Genomic DNA, 12,378 nt, shown 5'->3' with positions numbered 1-12,378 from the left:
CTGGTCTAAGTACTCTTGCTGGTATAGCTGGTCTAGGGTGTGTTTTGGACACATTTTAGCTGGTCAAGCTGGATACTGATGGTTTTAGCTGGTCAAGCTGGATACTGATGGTTTTAGCTGGTCAAGCTGGATACTGATGGTTTTAGCTGGTCAAGCTGGAGGGGGAAATCTACACTCATGTTTTTGCTGCTTTATATAGGTTTAAGGTGGTATACTGAATATGGCATGTTTTAAACAGCACAAGACAATGTCAATGACATATTTATTAAACAAATCCATTCAATAATGACGGTGAGTTTCACATTTACTGCCAACATGTCAACATTTACTAAGTAATTTTCACCGTAAAAGTTTACCAGAACAGATAACTGAATTGGAAATCTGCTTAAACTGGTCATGAAAATGTACTATAAAAAGGCTATTAAAAGTCTATTTTAAAGCATAAACACAATAAAAATAAAACCTTAAGTGAAATGAAACCCAAAACCCTTATTTAAATAAATGACAAATGCAGTTTGATAAAAGCTTTCCATCAATTTTCATTTCATTTTTCCAAGTTTTTTTTGTCCTTCTTGTTCAAGTCTTGAATTTTCTGGGAGATAAAGAAGCCCACCAGCTTCGATCTCCTGTCCACCTCTGCCTTCTCCAGATCCTGGGCCCTCAACCAGCGATAGAAACAATCTTAAAAAAAGAATAAAAATTGATTAATTATTGGCCTGGAATAGAAAAAGTAAAATCTACTGCTTGTTCTAAGCATGCACTGTAATTTCACCTTGACTACACACAATGTTAAATAGGTTTAAAGGAACTTTATTCGGCATCTATTCACTGCTGGGCTTTAAGCTTGTTACATACTCAAAGAACTCTCTTCTTGTTCTCGTGCCCCCCCTTCAACTTTGTAACATGCAGTAAGCCAGTGGTTCCCAAACTGGGGGTCGGGACCCCTAGGGGGACCCAGACATATGTCAAGGAAGGGAGTTGAATAACCTGGCAAAACAGCTGTTTTGCTAGCAAAACATGGACACATTTTTTTTACAGTAGGCCTACTAACAGGCAAAACCATTATAGAACAACAGCAGTGATTTCAATTACCAAAAAAAAAGAGATAAATAAAAATAATAAACTATCAAGATGCATATCTGTCCCTGAGCTTGATCAGGTGATGGTTCTGGTCAATGGTGGGTAATAAAGAAAGACCACAGTGGGTTGTGTGGGTTTTAATCCACTTTGGGGTTTTTCATCCATAGAAAAGATGCTGATCACTTTAGAAATAAACTCCTCAGCTGTCGTGGCAGAGACGTTTTTACTGAAAGCTTAACTCAGCTTCCTGGTTTAAAACACTATAGCAGTAGAATTAGTATTCCCTTTGACTCTGACATGGTTTTGAACAAAAGTTAACAAAGTATCAGCTGATAAATAAAAGACTGCTTCATGTAGGGGTGGTGAAAAAAATAGTTTTTAATCGGAATCAAGATTTTTGTTCATCAAGATTTAGAATCGTTTCAAAATTTCCAAGAATGGATTTTTTTAAAAGGCTAAAAATTATTAGCTTGACTACTTTCAAAGCTGCTGCTAAGTGACAAAGACATGTTAAAATTGTCATGTTAGCTAGGTTTAAATTGTTTTTTGAAGAAAATGATCAGTTTTCTTTCAACTAATTAAACAATTCCTCAGAACTGTTTCTGGCTTATAGAGGAATGGAGTTAATCAGCAGGTTTTGTTACTAAAGAGGATTGAATGCGAATTAAGATCGGTTTGAATCGATAATTGATACAGAATCGAATTGCTCCCCCAAGAATCGGAATCGAATTGAAACGTGAGTTGCTGCTAGATTCACACCCCTAGCTTCATGGCACTTTTCTTCATACGCTCCTGTGTATGCATAGGGAGCATTTGTTGTGATGGGGAGGCTTGACTTCATTGATGTCGATGAAAGGGTGACCCAACAGAAAAAGTTTGGGAACCGCTGCAGTAAGCAATGCTGCATGCACAGGAATGCACCTGCTTGCATACAGCAATAAAGATATATTAAATGATTTAAATATTTTGTATTTCAAAAGCAACTAGACTCCATGAAGACCTTTGCAGATTAAACCATCAGTCTGTTCAACAGTTTTCAAGGGATGCACCTTGTTGTCTGAATGAAATTGTGCTTTTTGCTATTATTTACATCAAATGAACACATTGTTATCGGTATCGGTGGAAGTTTACTTATCGTGCATCATTATTTTTATTTATCATTCCTTTTTTCATTTTCTTGTTATTTGAATAACCATTATGAATTTAGCCTTTTCTTTAATGGGAGTGTATGTAAACTTTCATACGGCACTGTAACTTAAGCTTATGACAGTAGCTGAGCCACACATTTGTCTGTAATGTTAGCTAGGTCAGGGCTAAATATAAAAATGTACCCAGCTGCTCTTCACTTGCTGTGTCATTTTAAAAAGGAGGTGGGTCCAACGGTTCCGAAGATAGGGGGTCATACAAACTAATTTGAAAGCATGGTCTGGCTTGTGATGTCACTGTCCATGCTATATTTCAGTATATTTCCTGAAACTTGAGGCAGAATTTAGTATCTAGCTCCTTTAAAATGACATTTGTGTAAGGAGTTGTACTGTATACCTTTGAGGGTTCCCAGCCTGTCTGGGGTCAAGGGAGGCTTTGCCTCAGTGTTTTTGGTGGGGCATTCCTTTCCTGACACACTCCATTGTTTTAGTTCACTGCTCCCCCAGATGGCCACTGCTAACTCTTTGACGTACAACGAGTCTTTTCTTGTGGCTTGGATCTTGTTCCAGACTTCCTCTCGCAGCCAAACCTCATTTCCAATATGAATCTGAAAAAGTAGTATTTACACATTTATTTTGCTAAATATTACAGAAATGCAGTAACAGTTGGGAGTGCTATTGGTTATTGACATTGTTGTAAATCTCTATTAATTTAAATGATCTTATATTCATAACATTTTCCAACTGCTTGCACTACGGAAGACAGCAATCCTGAACCTTTACATCATATTGTAAGGAGATGCAGGGAGAAAGAAATAGATGAAGATGGAGAGAAAGACCCCAAACTTAAAGGAATACTCCACCCTCAGAATGATGCTTCATTTTCTAGTCACCCCCATGCTGATTAACACTCTGGAACACTTTTTTGATATTTATCATGCAGCCGGAGATATGGGGAGGTTTTCGTTCTCCATCAATTCCGTTACAGTGATGTTGAACTGTGCCCAGGCAAAAAGGTCCACAATTTAGTGGAAACGATATCATATAGTATATTTTTAGACCCTAAACCCTAAAATATTGTATTTCCTGGATGAGAGTTCAAGATACTAGGGAAGCCGTGGCAGACTGGAACGCGCAACCCCCCCAGCTTCCTTAGTCTCATGTATGCGCAATGGGGAAATGCAATGTGCTGCATTTTAGCTCATAAAAATATACTAAATTATGTTGTTTTGAGTAAATTATGGATGCTACCCACTCAGGACACTTGGATTACATGGACCAGCAATATGGAGGAATATTGCCAAGTTTTTGTGGACTTTTATAGACCTTTTTGAATGTGCACCGTTCAACATCACTGTAATGGAATCGATGCAGAATGAAAACCTCCCCATATCTCCGGCTGCATGTAAAATATCAAGAAAGTGGGTGGTGAAACATTAAAAACCCAACATAACGAGGTCATCCGCGTATCTGTCTGTTGCCTTGAACAGGCTATGTGCTACATATTGCGCTGCCGTTCAGCTTCCGAATTTCCCGCACAGTCGTGGGGATGTGACGTAAACTGACGCTGTATGCTCGTTGCCGACAGCTCTTGAACAGGAAGAACATGGCCGCCGCAGACTCGGATTCAAACACTGAAGGGATATTTATGGATGCTTCTGCAGCCAGCAAACGACCTGCATCCACTCTAAGCCCACAAAAAAGTGGCACCACGAAGAAAAAGAAGACTTTATCAGCGGCATCTTGTGAGTCTTAAAAAGAATATGTCCGGACAGGCTGTAAAGTGTTTGTGCACGCTCCCATGTCGCTTCGCTGGTGGCTGCAGTTACCCACAGCGCCTGTCCCGGCAGCACGGACTCAAAGTCGCCTTAAGTCCCTTTAAAAAAATAAAAAAAAAAATGAAAAATTCTAATGAACATGTACAGTTCATTAGCTCTGTCCAGACCATCAAGATTTGATTATCTCACTGATAATCTTGATTTGGGAGTTTTATCAGTTGATCCTGCTGGTAAAGAAGTCTTCTGTTGCCATGGAAACTCATCATAACAAGATTTTGAAAGAGCCAAAAAGAGCCTAAAATATCCAGAAAACTCTCCCGTGTAGTACAGCCTCCGAACCGACATGAAAATCCTCTTTGTAAAATCCTAATTTGACAGCTGAAGTCTATTAAAGACGCCTGTATTTAAAAAATCACGATAGCTAAGACAGAGCTACTACAATGTGCTGCCATCTAGTGGCGCATTCTAGAACACCAATAGTACATGCCATCCATTCATATAGTGAAGACATGTCAAATTAGAAGCAATCCCAAACCATTACTTGAAAGCTTACGAGGGAAGGGAAAACAAACAAACATGTACCTTCCCATCCTTCTTTTCCAATACCCTTGGGGTGTTCGGCAGCTGAAGAGGTTCACTCTCTGAATTGGGGCTGGTGGCTAAAGTTGTGGACTTGGTGACAGGCTCAGAGACCTGAGACATCATTGACCCTTTGTCCACAGAGTGTTAACATGTAACACAAACAGTGACAGTAGAAATTTGTTAATATTACAATAAATAGCTGTCAGCAACAAGAATTTAAAGTCTATAGCAATATCGCCATTATAACAGGTCCTGTGGTATACATTTTGGCATAACATGATAAAAACACAAGTTGATTGTAGTAAATTTCCAACATACAGGTAATCATGAATATTTAATCTGTCACTTAAAAAGGGTCAGGAATATACAGTTAATTATTGATGTGATGATTTCTGTTGATTTATTAGAAGAGGTAACTGCACCCTTTTGTCCTCATAACTGGCCCGCAATGGAATAATCCTCGACCTGCATGATAATATTCAATTATAATTATAACTGGCCTAGTGGTATGTCGCACCAATCACTAATATACTGTGAATCTACAATAAATTCCACAACGCACTGCGTGGCGCACGCATGCGCCAGTCCTTGTCCCACTCATTCATCAGCTCCAGCAACCTGATCCCCTGTTGTTAATTGAGAAGATGATTGAAAATGTTTTTTTTTTTGTGCCATCATGTACCACGAAGCCCGAATGCAGCTGAACGTTAGACTGAAGAGAGGAACCGCAGAGCTCTTGACAGCTGCAGGTGAAATAGCTGGAGAGTAGAAAAGCGTACTTTTAAAAAATGTATTCGATTTGTTTTTAGCAGCGCTGCAGTTACGGGAGATGCGCACGCGTTCCTGTCTGTCGTCCGACTGTCTGTCGTCCGACTGTCTGTCATCGAACTGCTGCATAACTGGCACATACTGTCAGGTCTTCCTATGTAACTTCTTGCTGACTGATATGACTGGAGGCACAAGTGTCAATATGTGCAAAGAGGTTATTTCAATAAGTTCTAAATAAAGAACGTGTCCGGCCGTCGAATTGTACTAATTTTAACATTTTGGTCCACGCTTTATTTGAGTTTGAGACCCCTGTTTTAGCCCGTACATGGCCAAAATGCATGAATGTATTCATGTACATGAGAATGTTTTTGTTTAGAAATAGTACATGATATTTTTTTATTTGGTACCATGTCATGTATATCATCTTTCAATTCAAATGTAGAATGTGTGGCCCTTAACCTGCTATTTCAAGTCAACCTGGCCCTCCAAAGGAAATGTTGCCCACCTGTTTTAGTCATTTCAAATTCTTCATTCACCTCACCTCAGTCAACATGAATGAAGTTCAAGCGTACATGACCTATGAAAGTTAACACTGTTGCAAAGTTATTAATGAAAGTTCATTTTTTGCATATTCAGCAATGTCTTATAAAATGCCCCTACTTTGCTATATTTAATACTGTATGTAGAGACCCCTATGGCCTAACCCTTTTTAGTATTTTTTTCCCCTTTATGTTATTGCAGAGGTTTTTTGTAGTGGTTCAAAAGGATATATATATCCTATAAGCACATATAAAAAAAAAAAACTGTCAAAAGAAAAATACTGCTATTAGTTATTCATGTGCAATTATGAACAGATAATACTCACTTTGTGAAAAGAGTTGTTTAAGCACCTCATCTAGGCTTTGTTGCAGAGAAAGGTTTGCCTCCCTATATTTAGCCAACTCCAGTTCCAGCTCACATTTACTCTTGTTTAGTTGAGCAAATCTTCATAAAAAAAGAAAAAAAAAAAAGAGCAGCATTAAGAACTCCAACAGTACGTTCACAATAATACACTGGTAGTGGTGCACGATACTATCGGCCCAATATCAGTATCTGCCAATATTGTCTTTACAACTGGATATCGATATCAGCCCGATATCAATCTGATATTGGCCAATATTATTTCAATTTTATTTGTTTAATTGATAAGGGGACAGCATATGAAAAACAATTTAGCCAAAAGTGTAGTTTCCCTTTGCTATCCCTAGCCAGATCTTAATCGTTTAATCATTTGAAATTTTACATATCGTGCATCACTACACACTGGTGATGAAATATTATGTTGAAAGTGATTTCAGTGGCTTGATACCAGAATGCTTCAGTGAATTTTAGCCTCCTCATTTAAGCATTTACACAGTATACACTGATTCAGGTCATATGTGAGAAGAATGAAAGGTTCACTGTGGACTCCTTTCTTCATAATAAAAGGCAATTCCCAACCCTAGTGTTTTACTTTTCCAAAATAAACGTGCAACAAATTGCGACAAGCAAAGGACAGCAAAGGGAGTATACCATCCAGTGGGTAACCAGCCTCGGCATGCTAGTCATTAGTCTCTCCAATGCTAACGTATGTCAGAAACCCTTACTTGGTTCAGTGTGATAAATACATTAATTAATTAAGTGTACTTTTTTCATCCCGTCTTACTTTTCTTTGGAATTGGCCGCATCTTGTTTTAGATCCTGCATCTTTCTTTGCATTTGGTGGTACTTCAGTTTCAGTTCATCATATATCCGTTGTGGTACAACTCCTCCTCCGTCTTCATCACTGTCAGAGAAGCTGTCTGGCGGCGTTTCCTCCCTCTTCCTCTTTTGTTCATTTGCAAGAAGTGGAGAAGTTTTTTTCATTGCCTTTTTTTCTTCCAAGATCCGCATAAGGCTTTTTCTTTTTTCATTTCCTTCAGCTGCTTGGATGGTTTTCTAACACAAAACACACAAAAAAAATATTTTATTAAGCATTTACTGGTATAAATGTGTTTCACTTTAAAAGAAAATTTCACAAGTATGATCTTTTATGTGGACACTTACTGTAAGAACTTGAAATACAAATAGTGAATGCTTAAGGAGATAGAAGCAATTCCTACGCACTGTTGATAAATGAGGCCCCTGGTCTGCAGCGCTAATTTTTATGTCCCGTGCAGACTTGGACAGTTTCACTATGATGGGCTCATGCTGACTTCAGGTCTCTCCACTACATTCATGACATGCATGACGTGTATAAATTAAAAAAAGTCAATGGTCCTACCATATATCAGGAGCGTATTTGGTAGATTGGACAGCATTAACCACTGAGCATCATGATGAGAAATGTTCAAATTCTGAGTTGCTTTTTCCCGACATTTGAGACAACCAAATGCTGTGATTCTTATTTGATATTTATATTTTTAAATGCATTATAGAACACACAAATAGATATTACAGTTGGACACCTAGTGCAAAGCAATGACTAAAATGCTTAAGCACTGTGAATTGCATTTATACATTCAAACTTTAATAATGAACAGAAAGTATGGTTTTTCATATGTTCAGGTAATACTGTGATCTGCTTTTTAACAACAATATCCACATAATGCAGCAGTTTTTTTCAGATATTTTGCTATGAATATCAATAATAAAAATAAAACATATAAAAGCTGATTTTTTTAATAGTTTTAAATCACGATTGTTTAATCTGACTGGTTCAATCAGATGCAGCATTTATCATTCATTATGGAGGTTTTTGCTCAGTGGAGCTTTCTAGAGCAGGGCATGAAAGCCAAATGCAGGTAGTGGGCCAGATTGGTTAAATCTGTTATATTCTGGTTTTATCTGCAGCTTTTTTTGTTGTAATGATAGTATTTGACTAGAACCTCGAACTATCGGCTGATTAGATCAACTTAACTCATAAATAACATTAAATGCTAACTGAATCAATAAATCTACAAAATCAGTCTTGATTATCCAAACATATCCCACTACATTTTTATACCGTTAAATTCAAGATCATATCTCCGGTTTTACTTGGTCCATTGAAGTCAAACAAAAACTCAGAGTTTATCTTAGTTTCCACTTGGTAATGAAGTTAAAAGCAGAGCTCCGTGTGCTCCCGTTTTTTAGTAATGGTGCTTTGAAAAAGTGCAATCTGATAGAGCTCTGAGGGTTATCTCCTGAAGATAAAACTTTAACTGAACATTTAACTCCTATAAATGGAACAGCTTGTTTTCTACAGCTCATTACATGTTCCATTTCCAAGGCTTGTCACACAGTAATTTCTGGTGTATGATTCAAATCACCTGCGTCTTTAACAATGAGTGTAAAGTCCCTGGGTTCCATGGAAAAGGAACGCTGTGGCTTCGCTTCGTCTCAAGTTAAGTCAAAGCAAGCGGTCCCACTTTGTTTATCCGGTGCCGCCGCTTTCTGCTTCTAGCTGAAGAGCTGCGGACTGTAGCGCAGCAACCAGCCGCAGTGCATTGTGGGACTTGTAGTACTATTCCGGCGCGACATTGATCTTTGATTTTACAGTCTATGGTGATTTCTCACCGTGAGAAATGGTATATTCGGCGTGTGAGCAAGTCGAAATGTGTTTCACGCCCAATGCGTGAGAGATGAGAGCCCTGCATATACTTACCGCTTTTTTCTTCAAGTCACTACGTTCTCTGACCGCTTCAGGATTTTTTTCCACCGCAACTAGCCCCTCCTCCATGACCTTTGGGACTCTAATCCGCTTCCGAGGATTCTCTGTGAACTGTTGAAGATCCTCTCGAGTTTCTATGAAAAGGTAAGTACGTAAGTGTGTATGTTAACATGCTAGCTAATTATGTAAATAAGCTTAAGTCTGTCGAAGACCATATATAAAAAGTGGTGTCTTATGCTAGTAGCTAAATTAAGCTAATGATGGCGTTAGCTTATATACACTATAAAAATCTTAACTTTGCATCAACTTACCTTTCAGTAGGAGAACTTGACCGTTGTAGTAGTCGTTTTCCCAGAGAATTTGATAAAGAACGTCATTCTTGTAGGTTTTCGGATCAAAATTTTTTATATCTGAAATTGGGACGATCGCTTTGTAGCCATCCGTATATCTAACGTAAGCGAACATCACGGCAATTGCGACAAATTCCCGCCGATTTGATACGTCCTCGCGCTGCATGAAGACATGAGCTCGCGACACTGCGGTGGAATGTTCTAGAGTCCGTCATATGAAAACTTGCTACAGTACGGATATTGTTCTTGTACTCAAGTTGAGCCCCCCCTTCGCCTCGAAGGAGTTGGATTGTAGTCACAAATTACAACCATGATTTTCACATGTGGGGTGTACATACTTACTGTGGGCAATATTGTATTGCTGAAGTCATTCATAGTTAAAAGGTCGGAATGCATTCTGATGATTTTATGGAATTTAGAAATTAGACATGGCAAAAATAAAAACCAAATAAAACATTTGTTGCCCTTAAAATACACACTGGAAGGATGCTTCCTATAAACTACATCTTGATTTGTGTTTTCATAGATTGATGCAGCAATATAATTTGTAGTTTGTCAATGGGAAATTTCACTTTAAGTCATTACTGTAAATTACCAGTATAATCACAGACATGCAACATGTAGGTACAATCAGTGTGCATTATATGATAAGAAATACCACAGTTCTGATGTCACTCCGCACTGATATTTGTATATGTTAAATAGGAAACAAATAAAAAAGACTATCATGATCATGCAGTATTATTTTACCCCTTAGATGCCAAAGAGAAAGTACAAAGTGTACCTTGAACCTCATTGCAGTTTGGAGATCCCAAGATCAACACATAGGAGAATATGTCATCAAAATGAGGTATGTATGCCTGGTTTAAGATGGTAAACTGGCAATTAAACTACAGTACAGCTAAAAATGCAATATCACTTATTAATTTGCTATTGAAAGAAAGAAATTCACTTCTCAGTTAAAGGGACAGCAAGAACTACAGAATAAATGTATTTCATTCATTGTATGTCCTATGTCTTTGGAGCAGTATGAGATGCCAGCAGATGAAACACGAGATGGTGTGACCCTGGCAGATGAGACTCCAACATTTGAGATACCGGCAGATGGGAATCATTGTGGAGTGAAAGGTGACCATGAGAGCTTGCCACATGAAGATGAGGTTAGTGCTTTGAAATAATTTAAGTTTGGATTTGAAATGAAATAAACTAAGGATGTGCTGTGTGTGGTTCATGTGATTTCACCAGTATCCATGCCATGTTTATTCAAAAGTTATTGGGATTTTTCAATTATTCCCAATAAATGGTAACTCAAGTGAGAGGTAAAATGTGCATTTGTTTCTTAATTTTCAAGTTCAGCGTGCTGCCACTTTCAGAGAGTAATGGACTAGATTTATACCTCAAAAAATGAACAATGAGGCAAAATTCCAGGCTGTTGTATTTCACCTACAACTTTGCTGTCTATTTGTGAAACCTCTTGATATTATAGGTCAGAATTCAATAGACACAGACATTACTTTAGTCATTGTAAGTAGGTATATTGCACCACAACAGTAACTGTAATATGTAAGCCATTTTCCCACCAGAAATGGCAGGTACAGGGTTTTTTTTTCATAAATTAACCAACTAAAAAAAAGGGGTTGCACATATTTCAAGTCAGTCAAGATTTTTTTTTCCCCCCGTCATCACTGCCTCACTTATTGTGAAAATAAACTGTATATTTAGCCCTCATCTAATTTTAGTTGGGATGACTTCAGTCCCCTGTGACCCTGCAAAAAAGAAACAGATACAGATAAAGATTGTTGTAAACAAAGAAGGCTACTCGTGTTTTTAGCTTACACAAGGTATAAAGCTTTTTATATTTAAATCTACATGGGGCCCTATATTAAGGCTTTCCTTTGCTAAATGAACGCTATGTTTTGGCTTGTGAACTTTAACATATATTTGTGTTGTGGCAAGGAGAAAACATGAAAATAAACTTAATACAAAACTAATTGCCATCATATTTTAGAGCTTTATATTTTAGCACAATAAGTAGCATAACTGAAAATATAGTGTTATTCCTACATACACATTTTTGCATTGATAATCTGTGAGGAGCAGTTCAAAACTTTTAGATCCAGAATAGAATAAGCAAATAACACACACAGCTAGTAAATTTTGGTGCATCACACAAGATTTTTTGACAAAAATAAAACACAGACTCAGTTATTCTTTAAACTCCTCCAAAAATGCAGTATCTGCAAATTATGTAATCAACAGGGTGGATAGATGTTGAAGAAAGAAACACAAAGTAACCTTTAATAACCTTTTCTAAAGATGTTGTGAAAATCATCAAGAGTTTAATGTGTCACTGTCTTTCTTAGGCCCGGATTTTGGCAGATCACCAAGGGGTTTTCATGTAAGAAAACACATTGCCAGAAGATGCAGAGTCATCAGACAGCAGCAACTTTCAACGTGAAGATTCAGAGTCACCAGATGACAGCAACTTTGAGTGTTCAAATGATCCACCAGGTAATGGAGCAGACACTGATATGGACACATCTCTTAAGGCCACAGGGAAGACATCACGGGCCGAGGCATTACTGATGATCCTGACCTACGCGGCAAGGCATCAGATAACTGGATCTGCACTTGATGACTTGCTTAAACTCATCAATCACTTATTTGGACAAGATGTTGTACCAGCATCTAAGTATGCCTTCAACAAAGTCTTTCAAAGAAACATGGACAAAGTTGAATTTATTTTGTACTGTAAAGACTGTAAAACCTCTTTGGGTGGTCAAAATGAGGTGTTAGCGAGGGCCATTACAGTGTGTTCAGCTTGCAATTCACCTGTTGACCCAACTACACTTAATAATGGGGCCTTTTTTATCAGCGTTCCAATTGCTCCCCAGATTCAGAACATTCTTCACACTCCAGAGCTACAGACCAAGCTGAGCTACAGGGTGGACAGACCAGCCAAAGCAGGCAATATAATATCAGACATTTATGATGGTGACTTGTATAAAGTTCTGTCAGCACCAGGT

The 12,378-nt window shown here is 38.0% G+C and overlaps 1 protein-coding gene across 1 annotated transcript; it reads right to left on the bottom strand.

Annotated features, from left to right (window-relative positions):
* Positions 1 to 403: 403 nt before the first annotated feature.
* On the bottom strand, positions 404 to 9,110 carry LOC121639896 (BEN domain-containing protein 5-like). Its single transcript, XM_041985492.1, has 6 exons — positions 8,997 to 9,110; positions 7,038 to 7,309; positions 6,219 to 6,337; positions 4,586 to 4,713; positions 2,623 to 2,833; positions 404 to 681 (listed from the first exon to the last, which is right to left on the bottom strand). Exons 1-6 carry the CDS (start codon positions 9,069 to 9,071, stop codon positions 545 to 547), a joined length of 942 nt encoding a protein of 313 aa, XP_041841426.1. The 5' UTR covers positions 9,072 to 9,110; the 3' UTR covers positions 404 to 544.
* Between the last annotated feature and the right edge of the window lie 3,268 nt (positions 9,111 to 12,378).

This window comes from Melanotaenia boesemani, chromosome 5 (genome assembly GCF_017639745.1).
Source record: "Melanotaenia boesemani isolate fMelBoe1 chromosome 5, fMelBoe1.pri, whole genome shotgun sequence".
In the NCBI taxonomy this organism is placed as follows: domain Eukaryota; kingdom Metazoa; phylum Chordata; class Actinopteri; order Atheriniformes; family Melanotaeniidae; genus Melanotaenia; species Melanotaenia boesemani.
This window is presented reverse-complemented; position numbering and strand designations above follow the sequence as displayed.